This window comes from Apus apus, chromosome 1 (genome assembly GCF_020740795.1).
Source record: "Apus apus isolate bApuApu2 chromosome 1, bApuApu2.pri.cur, whole genome shotgun sequence".
Classification (NCBI taxonomy): Eukaryota; Metazoa; Chordata; class Aves; order Apodiformes; family Apodidae; genus Apus; species Apus apus.
The window spans coordinates 128,605,950-128,619,607 of NC_067282.1; the positions used below are offsets into that span (position 1 = coordinate 128,605,950).

Below are 13,658 nucleotides of genomic sequence, written 5' to 3' on the forward strand. Positions count from 1 at the left end.
TTTAAAGGATGTCACCTCTTCGTCTCTTTGACACTGCAAGATATAAAGGTATCTGGACCCAAAGGAGAAACACGTTTTCTAGCTCCCCTTCCTTCATCTTGGATGGAGTAGCACATCCAAGTTCCCCAGTAGTTCTGGGAGGAGTTGTTCAGATGTGTTTGGGACATAATGATGCACAAAATTACAAATTGTCCTGTGCCCTGCCTTGCTTATAAATGAGTTGGCTTTCATCTGAAAGCATTATATTTGGGTTAGTACTCTGCCAGCCAAGACTAGGATTTACTGCCAGCAGGGCTCAGGGCTTTTTTAGCCCTGTGTGGTGCAGCCAGAATCACACAGCAGGGTGATTCTTTCTCCCATGGGGACTGTACTTTACTTAATTGAGCTGTGTGGGAGCAGAGCTGTGCTTAACCCTGCTGCCACACTCAGGGTGGCTCATGTGAAGAGCTGGCAGTGTGAGGATGGGACAGATAAGCTGTGTGTATGGAGGTGCACTATGGGTGGCTTCCCAAATTAATGTTACTTATAATTACAAACCCCAGAACTCTGAAGGTTTTAAGACACCTTGCTTACAAGTGTCATGGCTAATAAAAAGCCTGTTGCCCAACTGGGGTTATAAACTGGTGTGTGAAGTCAATCTGTGTTCCTGGAGTTAAAGAATGAATGGGAACTCTAAGTCATAAGTAATATGGTTGTGTATATTTGCTTTCTTTCACTAGAGCAAGATGGAAAAAAAGTGTTTATTTCTTTTCTACTTTCTAGCTTCTCTTCTTTGTCCCTGCTTTAATGTAGTTTTTCTCCTGACCTGCAGTGTCAGATCCCTGACTTCAGCCTCACTTGCCTTTTCAAGCTAGTTTAGTTTATTAGTCTGTTCACTGATGAATTTGCCCTTTCTGATTTATTTCTTGCTATTTTTCTTGGCATATCCTCTCTGTCAGCCCTTTATTTATCAACACTGTTTTCTCAGAGATGTTAAGTGGTAGCAAACTGTCTGGAGACCTCCACAGGCAGCTAACATGCCTCTTTTCCCAGACTAATTGTCACATCAGCCTCTGTTGGGAGGGGAAGTGAGAGGGCAGTGCTAAAATGTGCTCAATAATCGTAGATTGTGAAGACAGGCTTAACTCAAGGAAAAAAATTGCCCTTAAACTCAGTGTTGCGTAAACATAGGAATGAATTGTTGAGTGACTTACTGCCTTTCACACTTGCAAGTAGTCAAACTTTTGTCTATTACTCTACCATTACAACTCTAGTTTTTACTATTTGTAGTTGTAAATTTTTCTTCAGTTCCAAAATGTCTTAATTTTTGAAGGCTTGAGACGATGAGAAAGAATAGAATGAATTTTAATCCACCTTCCCTTCTCTGCAAGATTGTGCCACACTATAGCTTTCTATTACTGTCTTGTCAGGATGTAATTGGCAGAGTCTCTGGGGTACCTGCCTGTTTTTGGGGGGGCTTTTCAGTGTCTTGTACAGCACATCCTGTAAGAAGCAGTGACAAAAGACAACAGCAAAGGACCAGCGTTATACCTAGGGAAATATTTGCTCTGCATGCCTCAGTTCTTTCCTGTTCTCTCATTATATTTTCTGATGTAAATAAAGGCACAACCTCTTCCTACAGATTTTTTTTTTATGGCATTTTCATCAGCCCTAATTTCTCTAACTTGTTTATATACATTTAGGCCACTTAATTATATTGCACTTTGGCAGCAGCTTGCCCAAGTACCCTTCTAGGTCAGTGTGGCCTCAGAAGTGGTTAGGAGCCCGAAGAGCTTGACTGAAGAGGAGGAGTTTGCAGTGGGAAGTGAATCAGAAATACAGAAGCCGGGTCACCACCTGAGGTGGGGATTTCTGTTGGAAGCCCTCTGCAAAGCTCGCTGTGTACCCTGTTCAGGAACAATTGGTGAATGGTGGATTTTGTTGAGCAGTGGTTTTAAAAGTCACTTTCTTTGCTGGTCTTGACTTACGTGCAGACAGATACCTGTGCAGGTAGGGACTGTCACTTGTGTCTGTGTGTCCGCAATCCCTGTCAGCAGACCTTTATCTATGATGTTCTTTATTTACTCCCTCCTCTTCCTCCATGGTGCCTGAACACGGATGGGGACATAGCTGAGGACAGTGGGATGCAGAATAATGGTGTTAAAGAGATTTGGTGAGTTTTCCCCTGGTGTGTTCTGTTTTGCCAGCTTATGGAAATCACTACTAGGTGGCTTTTCAAAGGCAGCTTCAGAGCAATTGCCTTGATGCTCTCTGGCCTAGACCTCATCCTGGTTCATTTTCATAGAAGATGCATTTCCTTGATGTCTAATTTTGATGTGGCTTTTACATCAGGGTTGGGGAGTTCTTAATGAACAACAGTAACTTCTGTTTGTCCTTAGTTGAGGGAAATGGGGACAATTGGCTTCCCTTGAGACCTGTAATTTAAGCTGTGGTGTATCAGCTAAGGATTGGTTGTCCATCATGATATAATTTTCTTCCTCCCTGTTTCTTTTTTTTTTTCCTCTCTTGGGACATGAATAGTAATACAATTTCCCTAGTTTATTTAATTGATTACTTGGCTTGATAATACTATGTCATCAGAATGTCAGAAGACAAGCTTTAAAGTCTCCAGGTTGACCTTTAAGTCTTTGTATTTTACACCGAATCTGAGCTTTCCTGCTGAGTGCATCCTAATGGAAAATAGTTTCTTTAGGGAGAAAAAGATCACATTTACATTAAAAAAAGGAAAGCGACATTTTAAGAAAAAATTGCTAATAAAATGAAAACCATGTTTTGATGTATGCCTGGGATTTCAGGATTTGAAATAATTTTCATTACAGAAAGTCTCACAATAATGCCATGTTTTTTTCTCATGAAACTCTGCTATATTGCAAAGAGGTGAGATGATTACTAGATGTTATCTATGCTTGCCTTACAAAAGACCGGCATTATGAGGTGCTGTCTCTGTTCTTCATCTTTTAAACTTGCAGGGCTGAAAGGCTTATCATCTGTTTATTCTCTAAAAACAAACAAAATGCAGAAACCAACAAACAAAAAGCTCTCAACATCTTTGTCTTTTCTTATTGGACTAGGACATGTAGTATAAATCTGACAAAGCCTAGAGCAAGGCTGGCAAAATGCCATCCTGGTGAAAGAGCATCATGTTAAGGGGGAGTGTCAGGAGGACGGAGCCGGGCTTTTTTCAGTGATGTGCAGTGATAGGGCAAGGAGCAATGGGTGCAAACTGGAGCATAGGAGGTTCTGTGTAAGTATCAGGAAGAACTTCTTTCCTGTGAGAGTGACAGAGCCCTGGAACAGGCTGCCCAGAGAAGCTGTGGAGTCTCCTTCACTGGAGACATTCAAAACCCGCCTGGACACGTTCCTGTGTGATGTGCTCTGGGTGGCCCTGCTCTGGCAGGGGGGTTGGACTGGGTGATCTTTCGAGGTCCCTTCCAACCCCGGAGATTCTGTGATTATGAAGTCAATAGCAAATTCCACTGAGAGTACCATTAACTTCAAAAGAAGAATGAAAAAATATTTCTGTCTAATCTGAATAGTATGAGCCAGATTTTGTTTTTCATGCTAAACTCTTTTAGACAAGAGGGAGGAAAAAAGCTGCTGTGGCCATAGCTGTAGCAGAAGTCTTTACAATGGTTAACACAAATCTACTCTGTTTATCTGGAGTCCTTCAGTGTAAACTCTCCTTTCTCTCCTTACCCCTACTTTTGCTTTAGCCTACATCAAACAGCCATGGACCATCAACTGGATATTCTGGGGACTGAGAAACGTCAAACTCAGCCTTCTTTTTACTCCTCTCACAGTGATGAGCCAGTTTCCTTCTATTCTTGGCCCACAGATACTCCAGGGCCTGGACTCTCCATTCGTTCTTCCTCATCTCTGGGACAGAATACTTCCTTATCATGAAGGAATTGTAACCAAAAATGTTTTGAGAGGTGTGTGGAGTGGGGGAAAGGGTGAGGAGAGAGGAAAATGAATGAATGAAGAATGCAAAAAAAACCATGACGCTGGGATTGCAGAAGTATTGCTGGGTTTGGGGAGAATGTGGATTTGGCCCTAGTCATGGTGAGTAAAGTTCCCTTGCCTGCAGAAATGGATTAGACCTGCAGCATTTGTAGGGCTCTCACACACATACACCCTCCCCCCCCCCCCCCCCGCCTCCCTTCCAGGTCGCATTAAAGTCGCCCTGTCATTGCTTGTTAGGGTTTGGGATTTCCCTCTCCTTGCCTGTGGAGCTGCCTGCAGGTGGGGCTGCCGCTCCATGCAGGCTGGGACCCTGGCAGCTGCAAAACCCATCTGGTGCAACCGCGGTGCAGCTGCAGCCTGTCAGCAAGTACCCAGCTCCTTCAGCAACCAAAGCGACAGAAAGTGACCGTAGTTTTAAAATATTTTGTTTTATTAAATGTTTAAAATAACAGAAAGATCATATTAACAATTTTATGGCTGAGGTTCTTGTAATTTGTGACTTGACCATTGTATCCCATTTGAGAGCTCAAAAGATTACACACCTTAAGATTAGAAACTTTGTAATTTAAGTTTTATAACAGTAAGTTGTCTCATAGCTAACAAGATAATAGAAATAGCAGATGGAACCATGTAAACTTTGGACAGTGGGAGAGTACATGTTTTACTATAAATTGGGGTCTGCCAAGATTATTTAAGAACAAGAAACCTTTTCCAAGCAGTTTCAAGTTAACCTGAACAAACCAACTCAATTCATAGTTACTTTTAAGCACGAGAGAAAAGTGGGATAATACATCTTTAATTATTTCCAAATACACATTTATAGTTGTGTTGTTGTTTTTTTTTCCTCTCAAGTCTGTACCACCTTCGTATTGACATTTAGCACCATGAAATGGGATATTCACCATTTAGCTAGTGGAGAATGTACAATGTTGTTTACTCTGTGCTAGAACAAAGGGTCCAATTGTAATAAAAGTTCATCCTTGCTTTCTGCAGTAGGACACCAAGGGTGGAAGAGCAACAGCATGCTTTCAACCATGAAGCTGTAGCTTATTTACAAACAAAAGAATGCCTCCCTCCCTCTTTTCCCAGTTGCTTATTCACGATGAGGATTTGATCAAGAGTATTACATGTTTGGCTTCCTTTACACAGGAAACTAGGGTAGGTTTTAATAACTTAATCTTAAACTGAATTGGAACAGTACATACCAAACAACCACAGCCTGGCATTTCAGTGTGAGCTCCACTATTTTTACCATCTGTGTATGTTGTATGAGAAGAGTGGAGGTGAAAGATGTTACACACAGGCATAGATAATGTTTTCTTAGAAAATGGGAAAGAATGAATTTATTGAGGAAGTGGCTCGTGGGCCAACAACCTGTAATATACCAGTATGTCTCTGTGTGTGTCCCTGTATTTTCATAACAAAGTTTTGGGGATAGGGGGTGGCATAGTGAGAAACCTTCTTTTCTGGGTAGCAGACCTGTTGGAGATAAACAGCTTTGGTTGTCAGTCAAAATGCAGCTTAAACTCAGATGAATTCTAGGGATTTTTGTTATTGCAATGTGATGATAAAAAAGGGGATGCTTATTAATTGCAAGTTTAAGCCCATTGCTCTTTGACAGTGAAAATGATATTCTGTGTTTCATTGCTTTTGCACAGCAGTTCACAGCTGTAGCCTACAGACTACTGTATATGCATAGTATTAACAAAACAGTATATTGGGCCCAGCAGTGATTCATGTTATTTCTGTAGCAGCACTGCAGGCTTCTGACACCATGAGGGGGGTAGGTACACGATACATTTACCTACCTAATCAGGCACAAATGATTTCAAGGGACAATCCCATCATACTGTCTTGTGGTAGATAGTTTCTCTTGTGACTATGCAGAATGACTGCCAGTCTTGTTCTCTATGCTGCCTGTTGGTAGCTGGGTAAGGACAGAGGAGCCTTTTAGTTCATACATTTTATTACAAGAACAGTAACTGCTAAAAAAATGCTCATGGAGCTCTTCCCCCACTCCCTGGGAGGCAGAGTCCTCTGAGTTTGGCAGCTCTTACTTTCCTCATCCCTTGATTCTCCCCTTACTCATTGGGCTGGATGCTCCCTGCCTAGCAATGCTTCTACTGTCTGTGAGCAGAGGCTACAGGAATGCTCCTCCTTCTCTCCTACACAGAGCACTCACCATGCTACCCTCTGTAGGTAAAGAAAAAAAATCAAAACCAAACAAAAACCTGAGTCCTGCTTCAATATCACAGGTATTAAAAGTTCAAGCCTTCAGCTATGAGTAATACCCACTCCTGAGCTGTTTGAGTTACTTTGTGCTCCGTTGCCACAGGACCTGTGATTTAACTTAGTAAGAACTGCATTTGGCTTTTCTTTTGTCAAAAAGTTGTGAGTGTACCTGAAAGAGCAAGAGACAGAGAAGAAAGGAAGTGCTGTCATTTGGTGTTTTCTTTTAGGTATTCTCCCCAGGGCTTGGGTTTCTTCAGAGCAAATGCAAATATACTGAGGAGCACACAGTAAAACATCAACTGCTTGAGGTGACAACAAAAGTTCTTATGCCAGGTCCAGCTGTCCATGATGACAGGCATTACTGGCACCCAAAGGCCATTGCCACGTGCCAGTCTCTGCACTGAGGTTTTTCTGAAATATTTCCATGGGTCAGGCAACTACCTGAAGGCGTCTCAAGCCACAAGAAAATGGACTAGATTTCCATCTCCCTGCATGTTATGTCTGTGTTAAATGCTAACAGCTTGATCCCCCTCCCCCAGGCAAGGCCAGAGCTCTGGAGCCAGCTGCTGGCAGTGCTGCAGGGGCTGAGAAAGGTCTCCAGAAGAGCATACAGCTTCTGCAACAGCTACATTTCTGCAGCATCCCCAGCAGCTCCTGCTGCTTCTCAGGGCTGAGCAGCAGCTTTGCTGTGGCTGTTACCTTCAGCAAAAGGCCAAAGAGCTTTAAAACGCGGTACCGCCATTATTCTGAGCAAAGCCTTAAGCATTTGTTTGCATGTGCAGAAAACAGGTTGGGACATGCTTACAGTGAGCAAAGATACATCTTGGACATGTTGGGACAGCACAGCCTGTGCAAATAACTCTGAATGCCTGCAGGCCTATGTGAGGAATGCACTGCATGACCTGCAGTGCGGGAGGGAAGGCAGGACACTTGGCTCATGGTAGGTCTGGGCTACATCAGTCAGCTTGCTGTAGGTGTAGCAGGGCTGCAGTTTTTCACTTTTCTGTGAGACTCAAGGTTTTGTCTACCATGTGCACAGCGTAAGACTTCTGAGTCCCTTTGCTGTTGTTTCTCTTTGTACATAAGGCAGGCACTTAAAAAGACTTCTAAGATAGGAGTTAAAATTCTTACTGATTTTTTTTTTTTAAATTAAGTTGGTTTCAAAATAATCTGCAGTTTTGTTGTATTTTGATTTGTTTCTTTAGCCTTTCATATGAGATGACTACAAGCTGGCTGATGACCTAATTAATTATTTGAGGGAATGCAGGCTTACTAGAGGAATCCCTACAGCAACCTGCCTCACTCTGCCTAGGTAGGCACAGCCTCTGCAAAGCCAAGTGTACTGCAGCTGAGCTTCACCATATACCCTGTAGATCAACTGTCTGGTCCCCAGCACCTGAACCCATTGCTCTTGGTTTCCCAGGCAGGGACACCTTGCTAACAAGCAATGCCTAGCATGCACTGACAGCTTTCTGGAGCTGGACAACACCTAGCTAACAAGCAGCACGGTTTCATTTTGAACTATGGTTTCAAGGCAAGAGCTTAAAAAACCCTGCATCTTCATAAACTGGGTGCTTGACCTAATTGAGCATAGATCAGAAGTAATGTGTGACAAGCACAGAGGCCTGTGCTAGAGCCATTTTGGACATGATGGTCAGGTTCTGCTGCAGGCATCCTTTGGCAATTGCTTGAAATTGGACCTCTGGGGCATATGGGGGAAGATTAATTGCTTGCAGCTTTAGAAAGACTTTTGAATTTGCTTGGAGGCCTAAGATATAAATATACTGCCATCACAACTTGCTCTTGCCTGCACTGCCAAAAACAAGTATAATTTTTTAAGAATGCCAGCTTTGTAAATACTCTGCTCTCAGAAGAGCAACTGTGTTGGTTTTTTGTGATGTAGTATTACTTTTTCAGACAGCTAGCATGACACAAGACTAGAAAAACTGGATGCTGCACTGTTTCAAAAACTACTTGTTTTAAAGTCTGATAATCTTCAAGTGCTTATTCAGTATGATCTAAATAAAAATATTACAGTATTAGATTTGACTTTGAAAAGCTGATAGCATAATAAATCTGTTGTGGTTGCACCAAAGCTGTTGCAGCCCCAGCTACTTTGAAGAAGGGTCTTTCTTTCTCCACCCCCTGGAATTTATACTTCACTAGGTATACCTTGGTGTATCTAGTGAAGTATAAATACCTCTAACAGTCATGAGTGTTGAGAAGACCCATTCTACACTGTGATGTAGGACAAAATGCATTACCTTCCCAGTGCATGATTGTTTTATCACAGAAGTCAATTAAACCTTTCCTATTCTCAACAAAAACAAGTTTCAGACTTTTTAATTCCTACTGACAGGAGTGGCAGCAGAATTGACCAGGTAGGATTTCCTCTATACATATATTTATCCTTTCATTGCCAGTGGAAGTGATCAATTGCAAAATGATTTAGCTGTAATGGAGGAATGAAGGACAGTACTGGGCTGTTTTTGAAGTACAGGGAGAGAAGTTTTCTGCAGACAAATGGAAGGGGGAAAAATACCCATTCCTCAAAAACAACAGAGAATTTCTGAATTTTTCTTCAATCTTTTAAGAAGTCTTCTCTTCATTCTCAGAGCAAATACAGCATTTTTAAAGCCAAAAAAGAATGGGGCATTTTAACAGACTGCAACCGTAACCACGGAGAAAGAATACCTGTCCATAAGAAAGCAGTTTGTGAGTAGAATTACCACAGGTACATGAATTTTATGTGTGTCTTCAGTTATGGCTTGAAAGTATCAGTCCTTGGTAGCAATATAAGACAAGATCTGAAAACTATTCAGTGTGTTCACTGGAAAGGTGTAACTGATTTTCCTGCCCTCACTAAGTTTTGAAAAACTGAAAATATGAAATCTTGTTTTTCAGTAAGGTACCATTTCACTGAATGAGGATGAAGGAATAGCCTCTTTAGAAAGATCTCTTAGAGATCCATTTCCTTGGTTGGGTCTTCTCTTATGGCCTCCTTTTCTTCCTGGGTTGTATGCTTTAAATTTGCCTCTTTTGAGGAAGAAGATGGGATTGAGATAGCCTGGGTAGTACATGGGAAGACAATGACTTTGGTTAATTCTTACTCTCAGTCTTCCATTGGATTCTTAGATGAATGGTTCCAGCTTGACCTTTTCCTAAAGCATCAGTTATGGCTTTAAAAATTGGCCTGGTCCTATGGAAGAAAGACCACCACGTATTAAAACATTAGTTGAAATTAAAAAGGTGAATATAGAACAGTGCACAATAAACGCAGGCTGCTGATGGAGGGTGTGGATTTTTCTGCTACTTTCAGACCCCGATGCCCATAGCTGCTGATTAGAGGAGATGGAGGTCCTTTGGGAAGAGGCTGGTTGCTGATGGACGGCTTCAGTGCCTGAGGGTGCTGGATGCCCTGAAGTAGGAAAGGAACTTATAGCAGAGGCTCACTACAAAGTACCAGATGTTTCGAGCCATCTGTGACCTTGCAATGAAAATGCGCCAGATGATCACCAGGAGGGTGGTGTTGAATGCATACTGGATGTTCCTCAGCCTGAGAAAGAGAAAGAGGCATCTTATGGAGGAAGGCAACAACAACACCAAGCTTAGCAGCCTGCTTCACTTGCTACAGGTAATGTTGTTTACAAGTGGCCCTTGGGATTTTGCCATTCCTGTTATCTTTAAGACAACCCTACCATCTCACCAAGGACTATGCTGAAGTTACAAAATAGTGAATAGTTAAAGGGATAGGTGGAATACTGTACTGCAAGTGTCTCTTGTTCCCTGTACTCTCATTTCAGATGAGAGTAGACACTGAAGTCACACTGAGAAGGAGAATGAAGGAAGAATGGTTTGAAAGTGGAAGAGGGTTGATATTAGGGTAGATATGAGGAAGAAATTCTATACTATGCTGATGGTGAGATACTGGCACAGGTTGCCCAGAGAAATTTTAGAGTTCCCCTCCCTGGGAGTGTTCAAGGCCAGGTTGGATGAAGCTTGGAGCAACCTGGTCTAGTGGGAAGTGTCCCTGCCCATGGCAGGGAGGTTGGAGGGAGATGATCTTTAAGGTCCCTTCCAATCCAAACCATTCTGTGATTCTATGATATGACTGTAACTTTGTTACTTGGTTATCTGCTGGGAAGTCTAGCCTCTGATCATTAGTGTCATCAAAAGTCCTCTTTTTTTTACAGAACAGAAAAATGAAATGCTGAAAGCCCTCTCCCCTAAGAAATAAGCTATGCTATGCTTATCTCCATGCAATTATTGCAATGTAAATAGAATGATTTTCCTCAAAAGCCACTGAAGGTAGCCAGGAGGTCTTGTCCTTGTCACTGGGTATGACTTACTTTCGTAAATGCTGCTTTGCTGCTGGAATGCCAGCCATGTCCTCATTTAGCAAGTACTTCTTAGCACCTAGGCAGTAGCTTTCAATGTATTCTGACCAGTGCAGCTGACGAACATCAAAATTGTATACCTGGGATTTAAAGTCAAAGAGCAGAAGTTAAATGCCAGAATTCAAAAATAAGTTTACTTTAAGCATCAGTTCTTCACTGACCTCTGTTCCTGAAAAGGCCCTGTCTGTTAAGTTCGTAAAGCCACCAAGTTGCCAAGAAGACATAAGCGTTGTATTTCACAGCTGTTGATGAGTGTCTTACCCAGCTGGGAATTTGGGTAAAGCAAGCAGAAATTTAATGCTACTTGGCAGAAAAGAAAGTTAAGTCTGTGCACAAATATGTGTATTTGTACACACACATGCAGGTGTATATTGCACACACACACACAAAATAATGGAAGAAAAAGTACAGTCCATTTTGTCCTTGGAAAAAAAACAAACAAGAAGAAGATTGTTTAAAGGCCAAGTACAAATCTGAGAGCACAAGCTTGAGAGCTGCCATGTTAGCTGGAAAGACTGCAGTGATGGACCTGTATCAGAAGAAAGAGCAATATACCTCAGGAGAAAACATTCTCCTATCATAAATTGAAGGTTCCTGATAAGTTATTTAATAAGCAAGGAAGAAATAAATTATTTCAACTTGAAGTCAATATTCCAGTCATCTAGGCAGATGCCATTTGGAAGTTCACAATACACCAAAAATAACAGTTGCAGATGAAGGGAACTGGAGATAAGCAGTCCACATCAGGATACACTTACCTTTTTGTCCTCTGTGTTAAGGTGACTCATTAACATATTCATATTATCTGAAGACCAATCCCAGGACTGAGTGGAGAAATACTGCAGGAGCATCATAGATTTGTGCAGTCGATTGATAATCTTCATCATTCTGAAACAGAGGAGGAGCATCAGAGATGGATGGTGGGTTGGACCTTAAGCAAAACCTGCCGGTTTGCTCTGCAGATGTTTCCACCAATCCAGATGAACAGGCATGGCAGTTCCTGATGAGCACTGCACTGGTGCTCATCAGGCTGAGAACTTGCTCAGCAACTGTGACTACTCCAGCTGAGTCCTGAGCCTACAGCTATCCAGATTTTATTGTTGGCTCGAGCATGGGTGCAAACGTGCATTTTCCAGGGTAGGATGGATGCCTAACTTACCGGCCCAAACTAAACTAGAGTTGGAGGTATATCTACATGATGTACCACATTTGAGGTGGAGAGTCCATGAACTAATATAAACACAGGAGATTCCAAAACCACAAAGGTATAGTGCTTGCCTCCCAAGGTGGATACTTTTCTTTCTGCGACACAAATTCTATTCTGTTCTCAACCCCGAGTTTGCTTCCAAAGCAAGGCTCTGATTTTTGGACTTAGCTCCAGCACAGAGGTGACTACATCTGTAGCACGGACAGACTGAATTCAATTGTGCAAGTTCAGTTTTTCAGATAAAGGCATGATTTTCATGTCTTCAGGCTTCTTTGACTCTCTCTAAAATATATATATATACACACATACATATATAACCTGTTTTTCTTAAAGGCCATTCCTCTCCCTGTATAATACAGTATCAGTTTGGAGGGTTATTTTGTGTCCTTCCTTGTACAAGAAGGGTCTGACAGCACGCACACCTGCTGGATGATGTTGAAAAGCATCCAGTTCACAGGGTGTTTTTTTTGTTTATGTGTGTGTATGTGTCTGAATGTTTTACTGGAGCACAAATGTCCTGGTAAAGATGGAAACTGCTTCAGGGGCATTGCTGCTAAACAAGGACTTCGGAAATAGAGATTCAGGTCTTTCAGGTCTATCTTGGTCTTCCATTTTTATATAAAAGGGAATGACAGTAATGCTGTCCAACCTTACAGGATTATTTTACAGTTGTCCCAGTGGTCCTGAGTACAAAAGGCCTCTGGGAGGCAGCTGTTTTAAAAGTGTGATGTACAGTCCTTGGTCAATTTTGGGAGAACACCACGTTCTCTCAGACTGAATGAGGGCAAGAGAAAGCATGAAAAGGATGATGTCTGTGAAAAAACAGAGCTGTTTTCATGAGAAATCTTGAGCTGCCCAGAGGGCAACACAGTTGCCATGACAAATAAAAGGCTGACAAATAAAGGGTGGCAGTCTAGGGAAGAATGGTGCCAGGCTGGCCTCTCTCTGTGCAGATGTGGCTGCCACGATGATAAGCACACTCAGCACAGCAGAGAAAGACTCAGTGAGGACATGAATTCAGAGGAGAACTGTGCATCTTACCCTATGCAAACTAAGAGAATGCTGAAACCTTACATAGGCACTCCTACTCAGAATTAAAGAGGCTTTCATTTTGGAAGCCAAGCACACGATCAGATTAAGGGAACCTTCATTCTGCATAATTATGTGCACATTGATTGAATGCAGTTTATCTAAACTACTTTAAAATTACTTCAGATTAATCTTCCTGATTGTGCCTGTGTAGGCAAGTTCTATGGGGCAAAGCTTTGAATAAGCTGTGAACGTTTTAACACCTTTTAGGAACCTGGGAAACAAGGAATATGGCTAGATTGCAAATACCTGAAGTTGCCCCTCAAACTGGCTCCCCAAAACCCATCAATATCTTTAAAGTGTTGAGAGCTAATGGAATCCATCAGGAAAAAATTAGTGTCAACTGCGTGTCCCTGCTTATGCTTTGAAAATAGCCTGTCCCCATGGCCTTCTGTTAGTATGGGCAGTGTTAATATAGGCAGAATGAGCTCTGACTAGATGTATAGCCTGGAGAAGAGAAGGCTTTGGGGAGACCTTATAGCAGCCTTCCAGTACCTGAAGGGGCTGCAGGAAAGCTGGGGAAGGACTTTTTATAGGGCTGTGTAATGGCTTTAAGCTGAAAGAGGGCAATCTGGATTACATATTAGGAAGAAATTCTTTAGTGTGAGGGTGGTGAGACACTGGAACAGGTTGCCCAGAGAAATTATGGACTTCCCCTCCCTGGGGGTGTTCAAGGCCAGGCTGGATGGGGCTTTGAGTGACCAGGTCTAGTGAGAGGTGTCCCTGCCCATGCAGGAGGGTTGGAACTACATGATTAAGGTCCCTTCTAA

The 13,658-nt window shown here is 42.2% G+C and overlaps 1 protein-coding gene across 5 annotated transcripts in view; it reads right to left on the reverse strand.

Annotated features, from left to right (window-relative positions):
* Positions 1-4,375: 4,375 nt before the first annotated feature.
* The window catches only part of FAR2 (fatty acyl-CoA reductase 2), a 132,180-nt gene continuing 122,897 nt past the window's right edge, over positions 4,376-13,658 (reverse strand). For all 5 annotated transcript variants that reach the window (XM_051638138.1, XM_051638168.1, XM_051638162.1 and 2 more), the window contains exons 10-12: positions 11,351-11,480; positions 10,545-10,672; positions 4,376-9,751 (exon numbers count right to left, since the gene is read on the reverse strand). In XM_051638138.1, the coding sequence (XP_051494098.1) occupies positions 9,589-9,751; positions 10,545-10,672; positions 11,351-11,480 (421 nt within the window). In that variant the 3' untranslated portion in view covers positions 4,376-9,588. The remainder of the gene's footprint in view (positions 9,752-10,544; positions 10,673-11,350; positions 11,481-13,658) is intronic.